The 26,512-nt window shown below is 39.0% G+C and overlaps 1 protein-coding gene across 1 annotated transcript in view; it reads right to left on the bottom strand.

Moving 5' to 3' along the window:
- Positions 1-33: 33 nt before the first annotated feature.
- Positions 34-26,512, bottom strand: part of uba7 (ubiquitin-like modifier activating enzyme 7) — a 44,963-nt gene continuing 18,484 nt past the window's right edge. Inside the window, exons 22-24 of the mRNA XM_042507249.2 lie at positions 4,532-4,633; positions 2,612-2,694; positions 34-1,137 (exon numbers count right to left, since the gene is read on the bottom strand). Coding sequence (XP_042363183.2) covers positions 1,008-1,137; positions 2,612-2,694; positions 4,532-4,633 — 315 coding nt within the window. The 3' untranslated portion in view covers positions 34-1,007. The remainder of the gene's footprint in view (positions 1,138-2,611; positions 2,695-4,531; positions 4,634-26,512) is intronic.

The following is a 26,512-nucleotide window of genomic DNA, read 5'->3' as shown; positions in this document are numbered from 1 at the left end:
AGGCAATTAGTGAAGTACACAGATAAAACATGGTTCCTCATAGACACATATTTATTGAATTATTTTGGTCCACACATAATTAAATCATAACCAGCATCCTTCAGTAGCAAGCCCAATTACCCAGTGAGTAAAGAACCCCTTTAAGTAGTTGCAGTGATAATTTCCAATAGGATTCTTCATGATAATTGAATAGCAGAATATTTTAAAAGTGGCACTATTGTAACGTGAGGGTGTGATGTAAAACATGACCTGAGGATCTGGAAAAGGGCCGAGTGTGAATAAACGCCATCTGAGGACAGATGAAGGCTTCATAGATGGGGTGGTGCACACATGCTCAGAGCGGGATTTACACAAGACAGCTGTGTCCAGATGGCAAGAGCACCCCGAATCTTTAGCGCACAGCACCCACTGTGCCAACTGCCTCCTCTGACTGCACCCCTTCAAGATACTGAAGTGCTCAGTCTGACCTGAATTAAACGCTGAAACCAGGCCAGTGCAGCCCCAGCAGCGCCAGATCATCTAATCCATATGCCCTGGCAAGCACTTTCTCAAACCTTTAGCCTGACCTCTCCAAAGACACATTTAACATGTAAATGAAAACCAACAGTTGGCAAACAGAGCTTTGGGCTTACACTTCTGGTGATAACAAAAGGTTCAGTTTGGCAAGTTTTGTTTTCTTTTTGCATTTTGTTGTATTATTGAGGGCAACGCTAAGGGACAAGACAGCAATTTAAAAATATTACAATAATAGAGAAATGATCCCAGTACCTCAGTGGAATCTTTCAAAATATTTGTGTAATGAAATGGGAAAAAACAGAAGGACAGAAGCTGGAAAAATATCATTCAGATAATAATCTTGGTCAACACCAGCTAAAGCAACACAATAAGGATGTTTTTTTTCACTGATATGCTATCAAAGGAGTGTTAAGTTTACTCTGTCACACTGAAGCGGTTTCACGAGATGACACTTTCTCTGGAAATTTCCGTACTTGGGTATCTGCTCATCACTAAAGCAGGTACCTAATAGAAGGGACAATCTCACAGTCCTCATCTTCAGTAAATGAGGCGATCAGCTCCAGCATCTTCTTGTTTTGAGGGATATCTTTCTTGGTGACCATCCTCACCACCTCAGACACACTGCAAACACCAACAAATTAAATAACATTATAATTAAGACTCATTTAACATACACTAAAATTAATAGCTTTTAAAAAGTGTCTTCTCATCATTAACAAGAGCTATAAATATTATGATCTCTTGTCAGGAAATTTGCTTAAAAAAACTACACAAATGATCCAGTTAGCAAGTACTTATGTATTCAAATCTTAATATTGCACATTCCTCTATAAAATAGACCACCATAACTGGAAATACTCAGCAGCACACAGAAGCACACAGAAGATGTTTTCATCCAAGGCTGAAAGTAGTCTCTAACAAAAACACTATATTACTCTTTTTTTTGCAAGGTGGCTAGCTCTTTCAGAAAAATATTTGATCTGTTTTCAAAAATGAAAGGAAAGTATTTACGTACTCAGTTGGAAAGAATGGGCTCGTGGCCACCAACAGGGCAGAGAAGTCAAACAAATTGGAAAACATGCTGTTGGCTTCGGTCTTTTCATGGATATTTGAGAATAACAAAAATATAAATTGACAGCAACTACACAATTAAATGATTTTGAATATTATCGTCATTCTTTATTCTTCAGATCCCGATTAGCTGCAACTAAGGTAGTAGTAACTTCGTGGTGTGTGAACATAATAAAACAAACAAGACATATAGCGCATATAAATGTCTTAATAAGAAAGTGTTCAAGACATGCAAAAGTTTTTAAGGTCTAAGTTTCCCCTCAATGGCCCAACACAGGAAGCTTGGAGCACGGCGACTGCACGGGAAGTGACTACTGGAGAGGGCATTTGTCATATGTGGCCTGCTGTCTACACAGTCAGAACTCTCCCCCTGCAGCTTTATCTAACCACAACACCCACCAACTTCACCTCCCCAGAGACTTGAGCGTCACAGACATTGATGTGCACAGTGTGTTTCAAGATGAGCATGAAAACCTCACAGCAAGATTTAAGCAAAGCATGATCATGATCAAATATTTTAATTCACCCAGCAAATCACTGCCTGTAAAATGTCGATGTTAAACCAGAGTTATGAGTGTTTCTCCCCCTCCTCCTGGGATCAAAACATCCCTGAGGATGCATATTCTACTGTGACTCAGTCGTTGATGAGGAGAGTTCACAGCAAGAGACACCTGATTCTTTTCAATCACCCTGGGGCTCATAATATGCTGCAGTGCTGAACAGGCCCATACAACGTGGCTTCTTGGATTTAGAGGAAAAAAAGCTCACTAATTTAACTCTTTAAACTCTTGTCCTAAACAAACAGAAAGGAATCTGAGGAGGATCGCTGTCACTTGTCAGTGTTCGGTGATGCATGTGCGAGTGTGTCAACAGGCTCTCTGCACACAGGCTTGGAGGAAACACCTCATCCTGCCATTAGCTTTAAACAAACAAACTGAGGCTGCTTATTGTGATTGTTTGTGTGTGCAGGGCTGCGTGACATGTGTAGCATTTTCAAGATTGTCTTTGTCTTAGCTGGACATACCTTTTCTCGAGCCTCTGTTCTTGCCCCATGTATAAGGTAGCTATTCCATAGTAGAGGCCGCAGATACTCAAGTTATAGTTGTCCTGCACAAAGACATGATTTAATTGAATTTACAGCACAATAAAACAAACATGGCAATGCATAAAAACAGATGAGATTAAAGTATCAGCTGCATGCATTATGCAGACGTCATTGTCTTCATAGACAGCAGTCCACAGATCGAAAGCTCTGATGATTAACCACAGTCTAAAACAACTTTAGCAGCTCATTTAGCTTTCGGCGTCTCCACAAACAAACCAGGGAGAACCTGGACAGTCACAGGTTAAACGAAACTTGGAGCAAATATGATCACTGGCCAATTTATTTTCCTTTTGCCTCCTCGGAGCAAACTCTAGCAGAATCAATAAACCACATGTCTGTTCAGGGCAAGAACGTGCATGTGTAAAGAAACAGGCAAGGAGTCACGTGCATTTCTGTTCCAAGTGACCTACTTATTATCATAGACTGTGTATAAAGACATGGAAGTAAGATCTCGATTTAATGGGACTTACCTGTTTAAATAAAGGTTTATATATAAAAGAACTGGTTCTTTTGCTGGAATAATTGAAAGATGCACTACGCAGAATTTCCCTTAAAAACGATGTAAAGACTCTTACAGAAGTAATCCCTTTTAATTATCACTTATGACCCACAAGAAGTGTGTCGTCTGCAGAGACTCTGCCTGTAATTTCTTATTAATGTCTGTGTTTGGGACAATTATAAATTGGTGCCCCCACAGCGTTCAGGTGAGGATGAGGCTTTATAAAAAGAGAATGAAACTGAGGTTAACGTTTACCTTCACTTTTGCCCATGAGCTGTTTTCAACAGTGACAGACAATCCTTCATAGTTTATCTTTAACTGGCACACAGACCTGCAAAGACAGCTTAGAACCTTTAACCCATCTAAGCACATTTCTTATGGATCATAAAAATCTAGGTTTCAAGTAGAAAGTAGAGGCCTAAAAGGAAAACCTTAATATTTTGGGAAATACATTTATTTGCTTTCCTGCAGAGTTACATTAGACTATTGGTACCACTCCCATGTTTGTCTTCTAAATGTACACAAGTGGACAGCTGTAGGTGTTATGAACCAAATGTGTCCTCGATGTGTCTCGTAATAGGATAGCTTAGACCAAATTCAGAGATAGCTGGACCTCATATGGTCGCGTTCTTCCAGTGGTATATGTCCTAATGCATCTTGGGCTACATTGATCGACAGCAGACTTTGCTGATGTCCCTGCCTAACATCTCCCAACCAGTAGACATGGTGCTGAAGGATCATCGCTGCAGCTGCTCTCCTACTGGCCAACGGTCAGTTCAATGTCTGCTATGTTCATGCTAACACAGAAGCAGCATTTAAAAGGTCCAAACAAACTTATACTGATGCTGGAACAGTTCGACTCTGTCGTTAAACCCATTAATAATTATTAGGTAACTGCAACGTGATGCTAACAGTGAGCCCTGTCAAGTGGAAACATGCTCTAAAACTCACTAACACATCACATCTTAAAAATTAAAGTTTTAAAACAATATATCTGGTCTGTTTTCTTGCAGTAAAAACACATTAGCCATAATGAGTGAGATACATGAGTAGTATACATATTCGCTTTGGGGAAAAGGTTCAAAACATTGTTCAACCACTGGAAAAGAGTTAATGTATCAGCAACAGCAGGACCTTCCTCCAGGATGGTAGAACACAGTCCTGAAGTTGTGAATGGAAGGTGTAAAGAAGCCAATCGTTTCAAACAATGACCATTGTGTGCACCGGACGAAGGTGAGCAGGTTTGGGGATTAAAAAAGCATGCATAAAATATGCACTCAGTAGCACCGGGTGTGAGGAAAGTGTGTGTTTCCTTGCTGAGAGGAATCCGGAGGTCGTACCTTGATATACTGGAACAGATCTCCCAAGGTCATTTCCTGCTGACCACCACGTCTGCCCTCAACAAGGAAGTCATCCCACAGGGTGTATTTCTTTCCAGCGACCTGCCGATAGACACGTTACACACAAAACACAGACACAGACACACACACACACACACACACACACACGCGTGCACAAAGTTGACAGATGAAGTACTTCTTTCTGTGAGGGATGTGCAGAAAATATTTGGGTCCATAACAACAGTCGTGAACACTCACAGACAGACAGACTGCATTTTTCATCACGGTGTTATAAAGCAGCTGAGAACAATCAGCAGCCCTCTAAAGCTGCAGCATAGACCCCCAAAAGCCACAACGAGGTCAAGGAGGTGCTTCCTCCTGTATGATGGAGTGACCCTCTCGCTTTTCTCAAGTTTCTATCTCAAAGATTTGCTTGTTTCTCACAGTTTTACAATCATCCCGCTCTGGTGAAAAATACATGGTGCCTTGTCAGTGTAGTTTGAGGCAGATGATATTTTTTGCAAATTGAGAAAAAGTTGAGGAATGTTGCTTATAAACCAGCATCTGTGTGAATATAAATGTGTTGCTCTGGGCAGTGAAATAACAACATAGGAATTTTTCCAGACAACTTGCCAGATTGCACTTCAAGTAGCTGAAGTTTTAGCTTTGTGGGGCTATTTTTGTTATAAATTTCCTGTTTGACTCCTGTGTTAAAGAGACTCACTTAAAATCTGGCTGTTTATGACAGTCTGTCTATAACAGCAGCTATTGTCTCATGTCCCCTGTTGCTGATAGCTGTACATTGTGCTGAAACAAATTTTCCAGCTGGAATGAAGTTAATCAGAGAAAATTATTGTATGGCCACTTTGATAATAGGGCTGGGTATAAAACATCAATGCTATTTTGCATGCAGAAAAAAATGTGTATTTAGCACTTGAACAACAGCACTGAAACCAAGTACTGAAAGCCTGCATCAAAGATGTTGGCAAGTGTAGTATTGAGAAGTGAGTTTTTCAGTTTTTTTTCTATGGCCAGTATCTCCAACACTTTGAATTAAAAAAAATCTCTGTTGATAATTAGCACTATAGGTAAGAGGAAACATATATATTTTTGATTTGGGGGTGGTCTGTCCCTTTAATGTTTGATTATTTCAGTATTAGTTAAAAATCATAGCTATCATGTTAGCAGTAGTATCAAAACTTTTGACAATTTGAAAACAAGACACTGGGCTTACAAGACATTCTTTCATATCTATCTATTTATCTATCTATCTATATATATATATATATATATATATATATATATATATATATATATATATATATATATTACGGACTAAAATTTATCAGAAAAATTGAAAAACATTTTTACATTGTTTAAATGGAATTTTAGTGTTATGTACTTAATATGCATATTTATGAACACATTTTTTAAAATTTGATTAGTAAAAAATTAAGTTGATCCAACAATTTTTTCACATTATTCAAAATGAATTTTAAAAGTGTTATGCACTTAACCCCTAATGAAAACAATTGCTGCAGTTATACATGTACATATGCATGTATGTATGAAAAAAATAAGCAGACTGTTGCTAATGTTATTTGACATTAAAGGGTGACCCAGAGTAAGACATAAATCTGAATTTTTTCAGTCAGTGGCTAGAATGCATTTGATACATCAAGACCACATGATGTGAGAAGCGTGGTGAGAGTCTTGTGAGTCTAAATTAATTTTAACAGTCATTCATTGAGAGAACTTCATAAACAGTAAACACATCTCTTTTTCTTTCACATCTCATGAGATCAGATTTTTTTAATGCATGGGAAGACACCAATTTAGTGTCCTTCTTATCTCTATTCTTGTAGGACAGACCTTTGACCTCTAAAAAAAAAGAGCACAATGTCTTGACACCGAGACAGATTGATTCAATGCACACATTAACACCGTTGTTCATTCTGTCAGTGGACCAATACTGGTTTTCACATAACACCATGCGTTTACCTTAAACAATCATAACTTGCACGTGTATGACTTAAGGAGAAAACATCACCTGACCTGAACTGACTCAGGATTCCTCACATGCAGAAAACATGTCACAAAGTCAGACGACCCTGATCACACAGGCGCTGTCTGGTGAGAGAAATTGTGAAGATCAAAACTTGGCTCGAGATGTGAATACCAAAACTCCAGCTAAACCTGGGTCCAATTATCTCTGCTCCAGCAGCCAAGGGGAACTTTTCGACTAGCCCTCGCAACTCCCACCACTTATGGGGTTTGGGGTTATGGAGACACACTCAAGGCAAACTTCTGCTCAAGTCTGACAGGGTGTCTGGTCCTTTGTCCCATTTTCAGACAAAGCATGTTTTGTTTGCAAGGTGCACGTCCTAGCCCTGGTCATGTTAGCTTCTTAAATGTTTATGCAGAGTGTATTATCAGTATTACTTTAAACTTCCCATTGGCAGAACAGTACTTACTCAAGTGCACATGTAGTACAGAAGCCCGTTATTTCTAATGATCTTGCAAATGCAAAGTCATTGTTGGACTTAAGAATAGACCTCCCTCGTTCAGTGGTTCCACGCCACAGTTTTTCATGAGTGCTTTTGTGTGTAGATGCTGATTTTACACAATGCTAAGCAGGCATGCAGGCTATTTTTACTTTCTCCACTCCCTTCCTCTCTCTCATATCTGTCGCACAACTCTGGCAGGAACCTAAAGCCAGTCGACAACTCCATCAGTCTGTGTGTGGAGTGACGTCAACTATTCAACAATATAGCAAGGAGAAAAAAAGAAGCAAGAACGCTGGAAGCAAACTAGCTGCTGGAAACAATTACAAATGGTTTCCCACAAACACCACTTCAGTATCTTTTTGTCATGAAACCTCTACCATAAAAAACTAAAATGGTCCAATGAAACTGTTATCTCCGGGGAAAGAAAAGGAATGAGAAGCAGAGATTTATTGTTTTCTTCTTAAAGCCACATTGACCCAAATTACCAGAACGAAATAACACAAAATCTGCTTCACACACATCTTTATCCACTGCCATATATTTTATCATCACATGCCTCTTTTTCAATACCTGATTCTGGTTGGGGAATGAAAGCATTCAATGATCTGTTATTTCTGAATAACAGACTATTGCTAGAGACGCATTTCAGATCAAAGACTCTGGCAGGAGCAATAAAGTTACTTTAAAATCAATTCAGGTTGATTTAAGACTTGCATCACCCTGCCAAGACATATTTCACAATAATGACCTGCTCGCTATACATTATGCAACCCATTCGCCAATATTTTTTTTCTTTTTTAAGTTGGCATTGTGCATTTCTGCAAACCAAGGTTACATTTCATTTGCAAGTTATTATGCAGCGAACACACTGAAACAATATGCTTCTTTATGTTCCAACAATACTGTGTCTCACGTGGCGTTAGGCTTAGACACAAAAAACACTTGGTTGTGCCTAAAAAAAAGATTACATTTGGGCTTAAAAAGCACGATTTTAGTGAAACAAGCTCAGCCCTAGAAACCAATGATAACTTCGTAAAATCAACTGCTCTAATGTACAAATATAACATTCTCTTGGGTGGCAGAAATGTACACTGCCCACATGTTGTTCTGATGACATGGCTGCATTATCGCGACATAATTCAACCATACTGAAGGTGGACACTGTTGTTACGAAAAAAAAAAGATTGAAAGGAAGAGCTACAGAACTGATATTACATAGTATATTATCCTCCATACAATGAAAGTTGAGCAAGTTCGAGCCTAGAGTGAAGCTTTACTGTCTGAGATGTCACCTGTTATGCAGACAACAGTGTCACTGACAAATCCCTGCCAAGTGCTACTTGGTTGCTAAACACAGCTGCACAAAATCAGCTCGGCCTCAGGGCTGAAGTGTCCATCTTAAAAATGGCAGGCTGTGATTTTTGAGTGGGCTCAAGGTAAGGGCATTAAATAAAAGATTATATTGTGGCTGGAAAATAACATTAAAAATGGCTAGACATAAACAAAGAGACTTAACAAGTTGCTGAACCTCAGGAAAGGCTTCCTTTTTTATATAGGCTACACAGGTTCTGTGTTCAAGTGATGTCCTGTCTCACAGTTAGTACATTTACATTATGTTAGTTGAATTATTGCGTTGGTTAGATTAGAACTTTACTTTTCAAATACACCATAACATGTTAATCCCACTGAAATCGTACTAAATCGAATTTCTTGAAGTCGGACACACCTAGATAATGTGATGGGAGGTCGAGCTTCTCCGTCATTGGACGCCTCACTCGGACCTGGACTGGTGTAGGCATTCTGCACAAGCTCCTAGTTGCTGCGCCGGCCTCCCTTTGTGGTTAGAGATGGGGACTGTTTGTTATGTATAAGGGGGAGGGAGTACTGCAAAATGGGTAAAGCATTTTTTTTTAATTAAGCACTCAGGAGGGACTTGAGTCTTTGATTTTATATTCGGTGAAGACATTCAACTTTAGAAAGTAGCATTTTGTATTTATGTTAGGTCTAAACAACAAGTTACACCCCAATGAAAATACATATATATGGTGTATGCTTCAACTGATGTAAATTTTTTTTTAGGTGGGACTTTTTTTAGGTGACCTAAAACTAATTACTTAAGGCAGAGTTTGCTCAGAGCCATTTGATTATATGTATGTGACATAGCGATATTCTACCCCAAAGTTATTATAAAAGGGAGCATATCACCACCATACATGACATAGTCGGACATACTTCCATATATCGATTCTTCCCTGGTGCATGTACACTGGGACAAGGCCAGTAGTCCAGCTAAATGGCCTAATCAAGCATAGCTTGACTTATGTAAATGTACTGAATGTGTCTGCTGATCCAGAGGTCTGTTTGGACATAATTCTGGGTAATAAAACTACACTGAGTAGACTTCAGAGCACGAGGATGAGACAAACCGACACTTCACAGGCCTGAGGGGATAAAGCCACACTGGTGGACATATACTGTAAGTTTACAGTCTGTCTGCTCTGTTGTTGGAAGGCGGCCAAATATCTCGTCTGCTGTCCACATACTGTAGTCTGTGTTATTAATAGAGCTTTAAACTTCCCCTTATAACATGACACAGCTGGTCTTTCCAAAACAATAAAGGAACACAATGACATTTCAAATGTTTAACTGCTTCTCATTTTACCACTACACTCATCATAGTTTCACTGACGCTATAGATAATCACATGTAGGCTGCATGTATTATCTTTAGTCACAATTTGGAAACACCATCCTCTTCATATAATAGCAACCAAATTAAACGCTTGATACTGTAATACTTTCTCATGCCTTTGTCCTGAGATTTAAGGCCAAACTCTAAATGCTCCACTCTGCTTAACAGAACATACTTTTTTCTTTTTAAATGAGACCATGAGGCCTCTGCATAATTACATTATGCATGATACAGATTCTTCAAGTTCCCCTTACAGATGACATGAAGAGCCCCAAACTTCAGGCTGCTTCCTCTTGTTGACAGGAAGCCTGGCGAACTATGCTGCTCTTCCTGAAATATCTAAATGTAGCTTCCAGGAATGAAATTAAAATTACTTTCATCATAGAGACAGCTTTTTTTTTTTTTTTAAGCAATTTTCTAATCCTAAAACTGTTAAAAAAAAAAAGACCTGATATGAACACAGAAACAGTTGATTTTTAACTCACAATAAATTACGTGTCTGTTGTGCAAATTCAGAAAAACTAAAAAAATTACATAAGGTAAGATGTGAAAACAACCTCACTTTGATCTGTTTTGACTATATTGAAATATATGGAGAAAAAAAATCACCTAAGTTCATTTCATAATTCTGTTTGCAACACTACATAGATTTATATTGATTTCCATCTAGCCCAAAGAACTTAAAGTCAAAAATGACCTTTCAGCAGTAGATGTGGGGCAACGTTCAATAACACATACACTTCAACTTTACAGAATTACATGATCAAAAGGTCAGAAGGATCTGGCTTCATCACAAAGTGTTATTTCCAATAAGTCACAGCACCGTCTGAGAATCTCTTAAAAGACCTGAAACAAAAGTCAACCAAGCCTCACAGTTATAGTCTGGACCCACAATCAAACAGCTTATCAAAGGGTGATACAAATCATACAAATCAGTATTCTACTCTTTTTCCACCCAAATTTGTGCGTCAATATGGGTTTTTTAAACACAGGGAAAAGCCACTGAAAATAGGCTATATACTTCATTGCTAGTAGACTAGAGCCGTGTATACGGAGTGAAGAATGCCTTTCTGTTTTTTTTTAGGTTAGGTTAGCAAGCATTAGAAAGCAGCATGTAAACCAGTGACCAGTTCTTTATTATATCTCATACTTATTCAGTCCCTCTTTTACACTTGGTGCAGACTAATACCCCTTTCCCACGTGCACACTGGCTTTTAAAACACAGGTAAACCCAGACTGCTTTCCCATTGCCGGTACAGAGCAGAGGTATATACACGGCTGTTAATACATCCACAGTCTGCAGCAGACAGGTATGTATCTAAGTGTTGTTTTGATGCGTCTTTCCGACATCACAGACAGGCCAGAGGGTAGGTAAACAATAGAAAGCAGCATGGAGGTCTGTGAAAATTTAATAGCGATTACTTCATATATCTCTTAATTATTCATTCTGTCTTTCAGTCTCAGTGGAGACTAATTTGGACTGATGCTTTAGCACGGTTTGGGCAAAGATGGGTGGTATTGTGGCACTGTATCTCGCTGCTTGAGCAGCTGAAATTAGCACATTAACCCAAGTTTTTGACCTGGGCATGAATGCCTATTGTACACATTCTCATTGCATTAAAAAGCCAGATGTTAGCGAGTGTCATCAAGTTTTATGGCAGGGGGAATAAAGCTTAATTTGGATCAATGTTTGAGTGCTGCTTGGGTGGAGATTAACATTATTTTGTGGTGGTGCCTCATTGCATCTCACTGGTAAAGGGGCTAAAATTAGCTTGTTTAACCAGGTGATGTATTTCCATCAGTGCCGATGGAAGTCAACTGGAGCCAGAGCTGAGAAATATCCGTGACTACTGCAGTGTCATTTCACACAGGCGTGAATGCCAATTGTAGCCTTTTCCACTATATACAAAAGGCAGATGTTAGCAGGTCTTAGTGTTGGTTTTTTTTGTGCAGTGGGAAGGGGAGTTTATTTGGTAGTTAAACTGTTTAGATTAAGATTCAGAAAACAAGGGTACTGTTAATATTAATGGTGCTAGAATTTAGTATATAAGATTTGTATTCTGGATCCTCCAGAATTAAGAGACTTCCCTAAGGCAGTTTAACAGCAGAGAGCCTGATACACAATAAAATCTCTTATGATAACAACTGGACCCAAGAACAGGCGCCTCCGTCTGCAGATATACATGCATGGGAATGTAGTGCAGCAAGAGGAAGTGAACCGATAAGGAGGTACAATGAATCCAAATCTGATTGTGATTCCCTTTAGGGAACACAATCTTGCTGGTCATTTTACACAGGTCACTGCATGTAGAGAGTAATCATTATGTGAATGTTAAATCTTGCACTTTAAGACAATGGAACGTTTTTGGAGACAGGAAGCTGGGATCAGTTGGCAAGCCTCAGTAGTCCTCCTCCCTGCAGTCTGCCAATAGAAACAGCACTGCTGAGGCACACTCCTGCCTTTAGCTTCATTATCTGGACAGATTCCCAACAGTGGAAACGTTTTTACAACCCGTTGTGGCGAGAGGCCTGTTTCTTCAAAGGTAACTCTTTTCCTTTGGAAGGCTTCAAAGTGAGCTTTTTAGGGGAGGCAGATGGAGGATCTGTGTGGTCTTTTTAGATTATATTTTCATCTTGATCTCCTGTAGGCTTCCCTTAGATTTAATTTCGTAGACATTCTGGTAAATTTCTCTAAGATCTCATATCCTAGATTAGTCCTTGATGGAGCCTCAAAGTCAAGCAGCATTTCACTTCTTAACATGTGGTAATGCTGCTGCTGACTATTGTATATATTCTGGAGTGCAGTACAAGCAGGAATGCACCAAAGTTATTTTAGATAATAGTGGATCGTCAGTATTTTAAAGCATATAGGAATAGTGACTTTTTTGCTGAGTGGAAAGTAATAGGAGATTCAGAATATTATTTAAAAATTAGCTGGCACTTTATCTTCTTCAATATGTAAACTCATATATGTTATCGCTGATTGCTTTTTGAGATATATAGCATTGCATTGAGCTTAAAACTAAATCTAGGAAGTATCTTTCATGTTTCAAACAACCACTGCGTTTACAGGAAACATAAAGGGAAAATCAATTTCCTCTTCACCCATACAGCATCAATACCCGTTCCTTTACGTCACAGCTACAGCACAGAGCAATGCACAGTGACACTGCCAATGACATCACAACATCAATGGATCATGGCTGTAAATGGTCTCCAAGGTCACCAAAGTGCAACTGAAAAAAGTAGAATAGTAGTATATCTGAGTGTGTGTGTGTGTGTTCAACAAGGAGTAACAGAAAGCAAAGAGACTTTACAAGTTAGTCTGATGCATTACCATTGTGGATAAGCATTAAGTGATGCAAAATGCAGCTATTTTTTATGCAATAATCCAACCTACAATTAAGCATTAGCAATGCGTGGATTGGTATGCATTTTATGACTCATAAAGTTACTTTTCTGTATAAGAGTGCAGTATCATTTTAACTGAGCACACTGATTTTCTTGGATAAAAATCCATAGACCTGGCTTCCAGATAGGAAAATAGACACTTTGTGTTTTTATCTAAAGGGAACTTTACAGATTTTACACATCAAAGTCTGTTTATGGACTTTAGGGAAAGGGAATACTGCTGCATAAAACAGTTATATAAAGCCATCTGTGGCTCCACAGGGAGCTGTGTGAAGTCTGATAAATTGCCTAAAGTGATGGCACTCCAATCAGCATTGGTGGGGGCTTAAGAAGTTAGAAAATGAAAGAAATATATATCTGGAGGTGTGACGCTACAAAGAAATGAGCTTATCAGACCTCTCTGCTCCGCATCTCTGCTTGAAGCTAGCAGCTCAAGGCCACATTAGTAGCTACTCACATGATAAACCTGAATGTATGCACCAGGTTTTGACAAAGAAAAAGAATATGTGGAATAAAAAAGACAACGTCTTTGGTTCTGCTGCTTTGAATTTGATCTGTTTTTTTCATACTGTCCGTCACTGACAATGTTACAGGTGTGCAATTCTAAATTAATAAACCACAACGTCCCCAGAAGTACATTGCACAGCACACTGACTAGCAATAGATGAAACAAAACTGTTTGACTTGAAGTAATCTCAGTCGACCGAGGGGTGTGCGACTGATGAGTCAAATCTCCAACTTTCAGGAGGCTGCCCTAATGTGTATCCTGTTTTGAGGTGCTTTTACCATATTTAGAAATGCTGTGTCTACGGGGACATTTGTTTATGTTGTACAAAGGGGCAACAGGACTGTCATGTAAAGTGTGCCCTTTGTCTGATTGGGAGTGTCATCTGCTACCTGGTCACTATTGATCACCACTCTCTTTAGACTGCATGAAGAAACAGATGGCTGAGACCTCCAACTGCTCCCTCCAGCAGACTGCAATTATTTGCCTAACACCCTGGGGAACTGACAGGGTACCAGCATCACCACCATCCAAAAACATAGAAATGCATTAAAACAATACAACAAACAAAATAAAGCAAAAGTTGACATTAAAGATACTTTTAATGATTGTAAACTGTATGTTTTGAAGCATGTGTTCTCATACACTTATGCAGGGTGGGGGAGGAGCGGCTGCAGCTCAGCAGCACGCAGACACTTCTCAGGAGAGTGCAGAGTTTGACACGCAGACTAAAAGCAGGCCGTTCCTTTTGAAAGGCTTCCATTGACGTGTAAAACAGCAAACAGAATCTCAATGTGATTGTCTTTCAAATGAGAAGATAAGAGCACTCCGCCTGACTGAAAATGACCCAAGGCAGGAGAACTGAGTCAATAAAATGCTCCTCTACAAATGGGCCACTGACATGCTGGAGCCTGCAGAGACACGCAAACAGCAAATGTGTAATAGTCAAAGTTGCAGTTATAAAGCAATTAGTTATCACCCAAAAGCTCCAAAGGGATGCATCTGATGGTCCTAACACGAGACCACAGATTGTGGCTGCTAGCGCCTCTTACTTCATTACTGTTATCTTTACTAAAAAGTGGGTTGGCCATCTCTTTCAAAGAGAGGAAACCAGCATTTGTTTTAGTTTGCTTGAAAAACTGCCGACTTATTTGACACCCCTTATTGTCTGGAGAGCTGGAACACATAACACAATTTCACAGGACTTAAGTAACTTAAGTAACACTGATTTGGGAAAGAGTGCTTTTAGATTCTCTGCACCAAACAAATGGGATGAATTGCAATGTAAGCTGAAGCTTGGTACTCTCGTTCAAATGAGTCAGTTTAAAAACCTAGTTAACATTCGGACTGACTTTAACTGTGATTGTTTTTAACTTGTTTTAAATGACTCATTGTTGTATTATTTTTGCTTGATTATAATTTATGACTAAAAAAAGATTTTATATTATTTTATTTACTGATATTGTGTATTTTAATTGTTTGTTTTATTTTTTTTAATGTGTACTCAGGTCTCCCTTTAAAATGAGATCTCAATCTCAATGGGACTAACCTAATTAAATAAAGGTTTGTACATATATATATATATATACCAACTTTGTATGACATGCAAGCTTATGATTAAGCAGTTGCAGTTTTTGTGACATGTGCTTATTTTAACATGGAATGATGCACTGATAAACTAGTCTAGTCAGTGGAAGTCTTGTATTATTTCCCTTCTGTGGGCAGCTATTGGATTAATTCCTGTACAAAATGGCAAAGAATATTGATTTCTTGTATAATCAGCCCCTGCAGGATGTTGCAATGTTGCAATTACAACCAGTGCCATGGCAATTTTCTCCAACTGCTGAAACCTTTCAGCAATTTGTTAGTAACATTTATTAGTTTAAATGTATACACATACCGTAATTTGCACCAATCACAGCAGTCCTTTTTCCTTTCCTTTTTCACCTTTCCTTTTTTGTGGTTGTGAAGATGCAGACATGTGCAACACCAATGTCTCATATTTACCAATAAAAAATGGGGACACACTGTTCTGCACTGTGTGCAACATTGTGTTGGAACAAAAATGAAAGTCATTGATTTTATATAGACTTTACAATGACAGAACATACTTGGAGAATGTCTGAAATGAGTTGACAACAGACAAGACAAATCACTAGAAAAGCTGCAGTGAAATTGGACATTTTAGGCCACAACAGTTCCTTCAAAAAGCCAGCAAAATCCCAGAGGGCCTGTACAGTATACACGTCTAAGTAAGCATGACTGCTATGATTACTATAACGCACACTGTTTACTGTTGGCATGTAGTGTTGGTTTGAGATACAGCTTTATAAACAGTGATCAGGGTGCCCTCTGTTACTAAAACCCAGCTTGTAGTATTGATTAAATGCTTTAATAATCAAAGGTCACGCTCTCTAGTTACGTGGTGTAATGCAGTATGGAATGATGTAATTCTTGTATTGGTCATTGGAGCAAGTTATTGATATCTGTGGGTCAATATGATGTCCAGCTCATGTCAGCAATAAATAAACTCTAGGGTTATCTGATATCGGACACAAACAAATAAGACACATGAGACTTTGATACTGGTCAAAAGGCAGTGAAAACGGTGAAAATTAAAGCTGCATCTACCCAGTGACAACAGAGGAAGTACTGCTACCTTTAAGACGTGATCCCAGGATCCCAAACTAATGTTCTCATGCACAAATAAAGCAACACCACACAAATTCCCACATGGGAACTGAGAGACAAATTTACAGCCCAATATCTACAAAAGTCTTGAAATGGGGAGAAATTGTGAAGGGCTAGTGGAGAAAGTATTGATTGCTACACAATGATTCATTCATTGTCTCCATGAAAAAGATGACAGGAGAAAAAACTTTTTTGTCATCCATCTGCCTTATGGTTGGGTGCCAAACTTAGTACTTCTTAAAAGTATGGACAGAATTACATCGGTACTACTGAGTACTGATTAAAGTTTAATCAATTAGCAGAAGAATGTTGGGTTGAGACAGGAGGCAAAAGCACCTCAAAAGCCTCAAAGTTGAGTTTTCGTGAGTACAAAAATGAAGATTTTTAGCCATGGCAGCAGCCTTGCTATAGGCAGTGTTGGTCAGTCTACTGCCTCAGCCCAGACTGAAATATTTATATATTTATTGCACCATTTTGAGCCAGGTGATGTGTCAGATTAGGAATGAGATATCAAGGCGCTATGTTAGATTGGTATATCATTAGGTGGTATATGATGGTACAATCATGAATGGTATAATTCATGGTGCCCAGGGGATAAATACTTGCCACCAGATCAAATATGTTATACTTGGTAAAAATGTTTGTGTTGGTTTTTGACATATAATATAGGTTCTGATATTGTTAAGGTTTACATAACTTTATACTTTGAATAGTGTATAGTCGTAGACTATGCTAAGTTTATGTTTATAGGTACATTGTTTATTGTATTACTTCTGTTCGAATACAGGTAAAGGTTAAGTGCAATAGCGCCATTAGGCAGTGTATTGAGCATGCCTTTGGAGACTGTGATGACATTGTGCTTGAGCCAGGTGACATGTGAGATTAGGAACAGGACATCAAGTCGGTAGTGGACCAGACACAATCTGATTTTGGAGGGACTTTGCCTGCAGTACTTTTTGTATTCTAAAATGGACCTCATTAAAGTACTTGGATTTTACAAAATCAAACTTTGGTATGTTGAAAGGGCCACCGTAATACTACTGACTTGGGTGATCCCTGACTTTTCTTCTAAAGCCACCAGGAGCAGGTTGACATTTATGGCTTTTTTTAGCAGATTATCTCAACAACTATTGGATGGGTTGCCATGACATTTGGTACAGTCATTCATGTCCTCCTCATTATAAATTGTAATACTTTGGCAATCCTTACTGTCTGGAGGCCTGCACACTTTGCAGATGCAGAAGTCCAGGGCAGTGCTGCTTTCAGCTGGAACATAATTTAGCCAGTTTTGATTTCAACTGCCGGTCTAATGATGACTGAGCCTTCACTGCCTGAGTCACTCAGCTTTGTCAAACATACTGTTGCCAAATGTGCAAGTTCCTGTCTCAATCATTACAAAGGAAATTGAGGCAAAACCATAAATTTGCTCGTTAAGCATCAAATTTGTATAAAATCCATGACAAATACCCATTAAGAGCTATTAATAACTCTCCAATACAAGTCTGTGGATGTACATAAACTGTTCTAATTCATTTATGAGCACATTCATGTGGCTTTTAAGAGCAGTAAAAAGCTATTTTATTTATATTTCCATTACATAACCTGAACATGTGTATGTTGTTAGTCAGTGCCTTATGTGCAATGCATACATATGGCAGAATGACAAACAGCCTACAGACAGACTGTCCTGCAGTCCCTCACAGAGCAGGGGACACAATCTATGGGCCTGATGCACCACCTGTAACATTATTATTGCATACGATGACTCAGGCTGGAAGGTTTTATGTAAATGTATGAGCTAACGGTTCTTGTGTGTGCTGAGAAGAAGGAGGGAAAAAAGGAAGAGAGACATGACAGCATGCCTTTAGAATTCAGACTTAATGTGTAAATTTTTAAACCCCTGACATCAGGAACAGCCTACAAACTTAAATGTAATGTCACTAATTAGAAACCTGCAGCCAATCTCCCGCTAGCATTGGCGCTTTAATGAGAGATAATGTAGCAGGAGGACAGAGACCTCTAATAACTTCCACATGGTGCGTCCACTGAGTCCAACAGGCCTGAAGTGAATAAATTGTGAGAAACATGGCACAAAGTGGGACCTACAATAGTGAGAGAAAAAGATAAATGGAAAGCCATATTATCAGTCTTTAGTTAGACCCAAAGTTTTTGCTGAAGAAAACTGGATCTTCTACTCTTCAAACTGGAACAAAAACAGATAAATAAGCTCATTCCAGCTATATTTGAGTCTCATGTGAAAATCAAATTAAAGACATAATAATTTTCATCTGCTTTCAGGTTTATTTAACATTCCACTGAATCTACCAGACGAGACACGTGCTCAACACCGCAGACGAACAAAATGAACTTATTATCACAGCTCACAGCTGAGGTATCAAAACTAACCCAAAAACAATATTTAAAGCGCTTTTCTAATGCTATTTAAACATTTATTAGCTTTTCCTGCATGAAAAATAGACAAACCCACGGTAGAAGTGATGAGCTCTCATATCAAACCTTGAATTTCCGTGATTGAAATCAGCTTCAGATATTTGTGAAGGTTATAAAAATAATTTCTGTGGTACATTTTAGGTGAAGGCATCCCTTCGGTGTGGACCGGATGACTGAGTGTTTATCAAGCCCTGCACACTTTAGTTAATGATGCATAGAACAAAGCAGTTTACAGCGATAACAGCAGCAGACTCACCACTCATGTACCCCTTGTAGAGCCTCATGCACACCACTTGAAAATGTCTATTATCATGCTGTTCAATCAGCCTCTTGATATGCCACACCTTTTAGGTGGATGGATTATCTGAAGCCCCTTTTCCATCGGACAAAAAAATCCCCTAACCCCCACTAAAATTTGGCTTTTGTATTTTATGGGAAAGGTTACAATCAGCATTCACTCCAGGGACAAATGACTGCAGCAGTCAAGGGGATTAAATGGCTCCCCATGCCAATGCAATGCAATGATGTGCCACCACAAAATACCGTCCATCTCCAGCCAGTTTATCACGGGCCTCCATGCTGCTTTCTCCTATTTACTAACTTGTTTCCAGCCAATCTGTGAAATAACACTTAATAATAATAATAATAATAATAATACTAATAATAATAATAATAATAATAATAATAATAATAATAATAATAATAATAATAATAATAATAATAATAATAATAATAATAATAATAATAATATAATCTTTAAACTAAAAAAAATGTGAGCAAAAAATGAAGTGCTGCATTTCCATTTTCGTCCATTGTACTTAACTTTACTATTAATCTACTTATGATTTACTTTCATAAATTGTGATAGATACTTTATTCAAGTTAAAAACAATTTTGAACAGGCTCCTCCAGGAAGGTGAGAGTTCAGGGTTGACTACAGATTGCCTCTGAAGCAGGGTGAGATTTACTGCCTGGCTCAAGGACCTTTCAGATTGGTGAAACTGTGGCTGCAGTGTTAACAGAGAATTCAGTCCTTATTTAGCTCACTGAATGGTGGGCAGTCTGCCTAAAAAGCCATCCTGTTATTGTGTTTCTCATATTAGTCTCTTGCTTGTGGCTTTAATATGAATGAGATGAGATAAGGAGATATGTTTGAGCATGATTTAAAAAAGCCTCGAACTACGCCTCTGGCCTTTAAATTTGGCTAAATGGGAAACCTGCATGCTGAGTTTATGAGCTGTACTTATGCTGCTAAATAAATGATCCGTGTTAGTGCACTTTTATTTAAATGATCTCTAGATGATGTCTTTCTGTGTCTGATGCTATAAAATAAACAACACGCATACAGACATTGTTTTTGATGATTCTGAAGGGAAGCTAATGATCTATGGGGAACTAAAGAACAGCAGCAACGGAACAATGCAGCGTAAAACAACAGATGACTTAAAAACATAAGGCAAACCCCACAATAACACCAACAACAAAAAACCCCGAGGACAACAGAAGGCACAAGCCGTCTATGTTGATCACAGATTACTCATTATCCCATGAGCACTATTCATGTCTGCATCTTAAGTTACAAACTGCACAATACAGCTCCATGCCGGAGCTCCCAGAGGAGTACTGAGGGCCTTGGATCATGTTCACCCTGTTTCTTTACTGGCACAGTCCGAGGAGGCCAACAGAGATTTAACCACATGTGAGGTAAATCTCCCCCTTTGTTGTTCTCTTTTTCTCTTTAGTCCCTGTTATTTGTGTGACAGATGTGCGACCTTCAATTATGTAAGTGCTCAAATCACAAAAAGTGTAGCTGCAGGTTTAGCCCTCTACATGTAAAACGACATACAAGCACCCCAGTAAAAGTGCAAACATCCTTGTCTCTTTCTGACTTCAAACAAGATATCAAGTGGGCTTTTTTTGCTGAACAAGCTGTGAATGAAAACTTTTTAGAAAGAGAGGCCAGAACAGATGAACGTTAAACCCCAGCCTCCTCCTGGTGCTCTGCAGACCATACAGCAAGATCACGTAGTGCTCACTGGGAAATCTGGTTTCAATACACTGCTTCCTGTGAAGGCAGGAAATAGCCATCATATCTGCAGGCAATTAACAAAGAACCTGTGTGAGCATCGACCTTGGAGTGGCTTCCTTGAGATCAGGAGCCTCGCCACAAACACTGCTAATTCAATTAGAAACTGAAAGGACAAAAATGGGGAAGAGGGGCACCAAGGGAGCGTGAAAGGGCACCATGTTAAGACTGGAGTGTGGAGGATGCGTGCACAGACATGGAAGAGGGAGTTTTTACATGGCACACAACCAGCAGGCAGCCTAGCAAACAAGTAAAGACAGCAAACACTGGTACAGAGAGTTGGGCAAGCTGCTGGAGGGGTTGAGGATGGAGCAATATAACATCCAGCTGAAACACGTCCTCCTCTGTCCTGGCCTCGGATGTGTTTCACTTCACATGTTTTACTGAGACTGCAGCTCAGTTACAGCTGCAGGAGCACAACACTCATTTATCTTTGTTGCTCTTGAAATATCCTTTAGTGTCTTGTGAGGTTTTGTTTTCTGCAATAACAAGGCATGCACTGTCTGCACTATCTATATGCAGCTCCTTTCAACTATGTAATTTATTATACAGCTAGCATCAAAGTGCATTTCAAACAGTATTCATTTCTGTTTTTTTGGCCTCTTGCAGGCAGGAAAACAAGCTACTCTGAACTTACTACAGTGTATATCTGACCACCCAATGACTGTGAATTCAGTATTAACTCTGATTTAGTGTCCACAGCCTCTTTAGGGAAATATCTGGCTCCTTGCAGTAGCTGCTGAATGCTCCCCCATTTTCACCAGTTAGTCACTAACTTTGCACAAAGAACTGAAGACACTAATACCACATTGCTGCAGCATGGTAGGGCACGACTCTACTTTACTACACTCTTTTCTGGTTTCCAGAAAAGAGGAAACCTTGGTCGAGGTTCAAAGTGAGCTGAGTTGACGCAGGAAAATTTATTTAAAACACTGAAGACCACTGGTCAGGGAGAAATGTCACTTATGCGATATGGAGCATCCTCCACAAACTTAAAAAAAATTAAATTAAATTAGCAAAGCTATTAAAAGCAATCACACTTTGTAACTAACCCACATTTTAAAAAAAAAATGGCAGCCTGCAAAACCACGCCTGCTTACACTGAGGGATATTATCCATGGTCGAAAATTAAATAGAGAAAACAACCTGGTGCCAAAAATGAGTCAACCCCTGTTGAATCAAACTGAACCATACAATGAATATACAGCCCAAAACAATACATAAAGCTGAGGAATCACTGAACAGTGTGATAATTCTCAGTGTAGCCAGGTCGCCCTCCCAGGATGTCAAAAACTGTTGCTTGGCAGTGGCCCTTGGCACCAAATTCAAATTCACAATGCACCTTTTGGTGTTTTAATGAGATGCACTAGGCTTTCAACCGACTCAAATGTGAACACATCTGTGTCATTATTTGACATTCAGAGCCATAGACAACAAAGGTCAATTTTGGGCGGGTGACAGGGGAGGTGGATGGGTCCAAAAAAGCACAGGAGACTGATGTTAGTTTGAGCTTTTTTATCAAGTCAGTCGTTAGTCACAGGAATTGACTAACGTCAACCACAATCTTTACCTTTCCCTAACCAAGTAGTTTTGTTGCCCAAACCTAACAGAATGATGCATTGTATCTTAATGCAGAACGCCTGCATTAAGATACAATGCACTGGTGCTGAGGCAGAGGCCTTTGCATCAATTTCAAGCACAGTATGACAAGTATGAGATCACATTACTATGAGGGTTTCTCATCACAGGTGACCCCTTTCAGATTATAGATTACATTCTTAGTTGCCCCGCTATTTATAGCTTGTAAAAATATTGATTATTGCAGCTTTAATTGCATGGAAATGTACACTTTGTATCTCATTGGTTGATAGTTTCTAATTCTGGCGAGAAATTAATTGTCATTAGAAGGAAATCTGTCCTGCAATTATTTTATATGAGTTTGACAGATTCATGTGTTAGAGTTTCAATTAATTTTCTCAACACAATAAGAAATTAAGATGCTGGCAGTAGAACAGGATATATAACTTATACGCTGCAGCTTTAAAACTGTGGCAACAACTCCTACGCTAAATAACGCCAAGCTTTTTATGGACAGATGTCGAATGCAGATTTTGTGCGGAGATATCTATCTCTGTGAGTTTACCAGATTTGCTCCTCCTTTAATGGCCTGTGCCTTGGCTCCTCAACCGAAAAACATAAACACAAGGAGGAAAATGATACTAAAGAATCGCAGTGTTGAGCAGACAAGGACAGCCTCCCGTTTGTTTACATTTTTCTGCCTCCATCACAGCAGCGGGGGGAAACCAGGGAGAACTTCCTATTTTGGGAAACAGCTGCTTTAAAGCAACAATTTCTGGAAAAAGGTTAGCATGGTGGTAGAGTGAGCACCAATCCATTTTAGTTAAAGAGTCTGTGAGTAGAACAGTTATGTGTGGACAGAGTGGTACACAGCCACATCTAAAACACCTTTTCCAAAAGCCTTCAATCATAACAACCATCCGACAAACACAGTTTTTCCTCTTTAGAGTTATAATAAAGCAGGTTACATTACGATGACTGCCAAACATCTGGCAATGCTGTCATGTGGTGGTGAAAATACACTGGGTGGGCCGCCAGTACTACCAGTGAGATGTGAATGTTGTTACTTGATATTAATGAACTGAGACTGATCTCATGAGGGGAGGCGTCTCAGTCATGGCAAAAGTAAGCTGAGCTCTTGATGCTGCATGTCTGATCAGTGATATTTCACAGCTGCACGCCTGGGGGTGCTTCAAAGGCGGCCTAATAAAACTCTCTAATCTCAGACAGATTACAGAGATAGAGAATATTAATAGGTGTGCTGCTTTTGTTTCTGCTTTAATTACTGAGGGCTAATTTCTGCTATTCTGAATAAGCTATATTTACATCCTGCACTATTATTTACACATTTTAGTGGAGGACAGACAAGTTTGGAGGGCTCAAAATATGGATCAAAAATCACAAGCAGGGCTTCTTTGTAGTTCATTATAACATTATGTTATCCTGTTATATTATGAGCCAATAAGTACGCCAAGATACAGGTGCAAGGGACCTTTGGATAACTGGAAAAGATGAGCATGTTGTGTCAAAATATGACACACATCATCCAGGAAGATAGATTATTTATTTCATTTTATGGCAGTACTGAGAAATTATACATCAATTGACATTTGTTTGTTTCTTTAACATAAACACATAACAGAGACATCTTTGATAAGGATCCTGTAACTCGGGTTATTGAAGAATTGTGATTGGATATCCTGTCACATGCCATAGGTATGACTTTAATTGTATGCCCCAAACTATGTATTTTTGGTATTTTCCTTTAAATTGTAAACTAAGCAAGGCAAATAAAAAATATGACAATCTACTGTTTACTTTACGCAAAACACACCATAGCCAAATCCTAGAAATCTCCTACCAGACCGGGGAGAGAGAGAAGCCTGCAGAAGTCTATTCGTCTTAATGCAGTGATGACAACATGATTGTAAATACTTTTATTTGCTGTTTCTCTCTTTTATTCTTTGAGTTTTTTTTTCTTCTGGACCATCAATAATTGTGTAGGTCACATTTTCATTCCCTGATTATTTTAGAACAAAAAAAAACCAACAAAAAAAAACACTCAATGTGATGTCCTGTGTTAGTAGTTTTATTAAGAGGATACCTTGCTATGAATGTCTGAATGTTCTGTATTGTACCATACTTGTTTTCTGTTTTTGTATCTGCAGTAATATGTGCAGTATAAAAAATCTAATAAAAATACAGAAAATTACATCATTTTACTGTAATTCATCCTTTTGAACCAGGATAACACTTATGATACTATGATATCCAATATATCCACAAAATCTGGCTTCATATTGCAATACAGATATAATATCAATATACTGCCCAGTCCTAATATCAACTGATAATATTGGCCAAGCCTTAATAGGTAGGGCTCTAGTTTGGAACTGATAATCAAGATATTTACCGTAATACACAATACATTTTGAGTGATCAAAGAACTGATACCATTTCATGATTAACTTTTGCAATGTGTTTTCAGAATTTTAGTGAGGTTATCTATGTGGATCTTACAAAATGGACAAAATGGATAGTTCTGGTCCTTGATTATGATGGGCTTAGTCGTGTTTGAAGTTATTGTAAAGTACTAGTATTACTGAGCCAATTGACTGTTGATTCGAAATGTCAGATTTTGTTGTGAATTTTGATTTACTTACTGATTGGACTAAGTATGGGTAAGTGGTTGAAAGAGATGGACAAGATAGAGGAGGATGATAAAAACACAGGGGACATGCTGTGACTAAAAAGATGGAAACTGAGGAGCTGGAAACACCAATAAATGAAGCTGAGACCATTAAATGGACAATTATTTTCAGATCTGGTGTGCCGAGAATGATCTGGCTGTTGAATTTAAAACAATCACCAAAATGGAGCTAAATGGCAGGCTGTCAATCAGTTTTATGCCAGTTTAAAAAACAAGTATGGTGAATCCTAAGGTGTCTGAAGTTATGTTGGCTTTATATGCCTGACTTAACCGGTACATCAGTGATCCACCTATCAGCTTATACTGGTGTCTATTGAAAGATCCTGAGTTTTTTCATCAGCGACAATGTTTTTTGCTGGAATAGTGAAAAAAAAACTTTGCTGAGAATGCAACAAAGCATCCCACCACCAAGCGTTAGTGGAGGTAGACTTTCAGAAAACAATGTCCTTTAGCTGTTTGTAAAAATTCCTGTAAACCACAGCCTCTCGTGGCCTACTGCTTATATACACTACATAGAAAAGGGGAGAATATGTTTGACAAAAGGAGCTGAACTGATTTCACAGACAAAATTAACTTATCATAAGAACCAAAGGCTGAAATGTTTTCTTTGGCAGACATTAGAGCATCTCCCACTCAGACGGCCGAAGGTTTGGCAGCCAACCAGCTTTCTCTCTCTCTCTCCCTCTGTGTGAGCAAGTGTGTAACAGCACATGTGTGTTCCTCATGCACTAGTGCCAGATTTGTCCCAAACCCTCAAAACACTGACCCCCAACCCTAGCTGAGCCTTTTTTGTCCTCTGGTGTCTGTCTCTGCTCCGGCTCCTCTGCTGAATAGAGCTGAGCTTAAAAGCTGATGCTGCAACACTGTAAGCCCCACTGAAAAAGCCTGCTGGAAAATCTAATGTGTGCCATTCCCTCTGACCGAATGATTCAACACTTGAATATATAACCTCTGGCTGCAATGATGTCAGGTACTCTGTCTGTGTGACTGAGTGTATCCCTGCTGCTTGGGCAACGTTGTGTTTCGGCCAGCAAATTTTGGAGGTATGTGCAAACATTTTCGCTGACCAAGTTTACAGACAAAAACTGTGAGAACGTCAGGGTCTTTGTGAGTAAAGAAGAGGGCACGTCTGGAACTTCAAACTGCACAGAAAGTCACAGCTGCTGCTGTCATCACAACAGCCTTTATTGCAGCTGCAGCATTTTTTGCCTGTAACCAAAGCTGAAACCAGACCTACACTGTCTCAGAGCTCCCTGCTATTGCACCCTCACGTCCCAGAGGACACTGTTACCCCACTCGCTGACCCCAGTGACCTCTGTCTGTCAGAGGTTCAATGCTCCGAGGGAGAAAG

The sequence above is a fragment of the Plectropomus leopardus genome, chromosome 2, assembly GCF_026936395.1.
Source record: "Plectropomus leopardus strain MGB_pleo_1.0 chromosome 2, ASM2693639v1, whole genome shotgun sequence".
NCBI classification, from domain to species: Eukaryota; Metazoa; Chordata; class Actinopteri; order Perciformes; family Serranidae; genus Plectropomus; species Plectropomus leopardus.
Note: the sequence above shows the minus strand (reverse complement) of the source record. Positions and strands in the feature narration are given on the sequence as shown.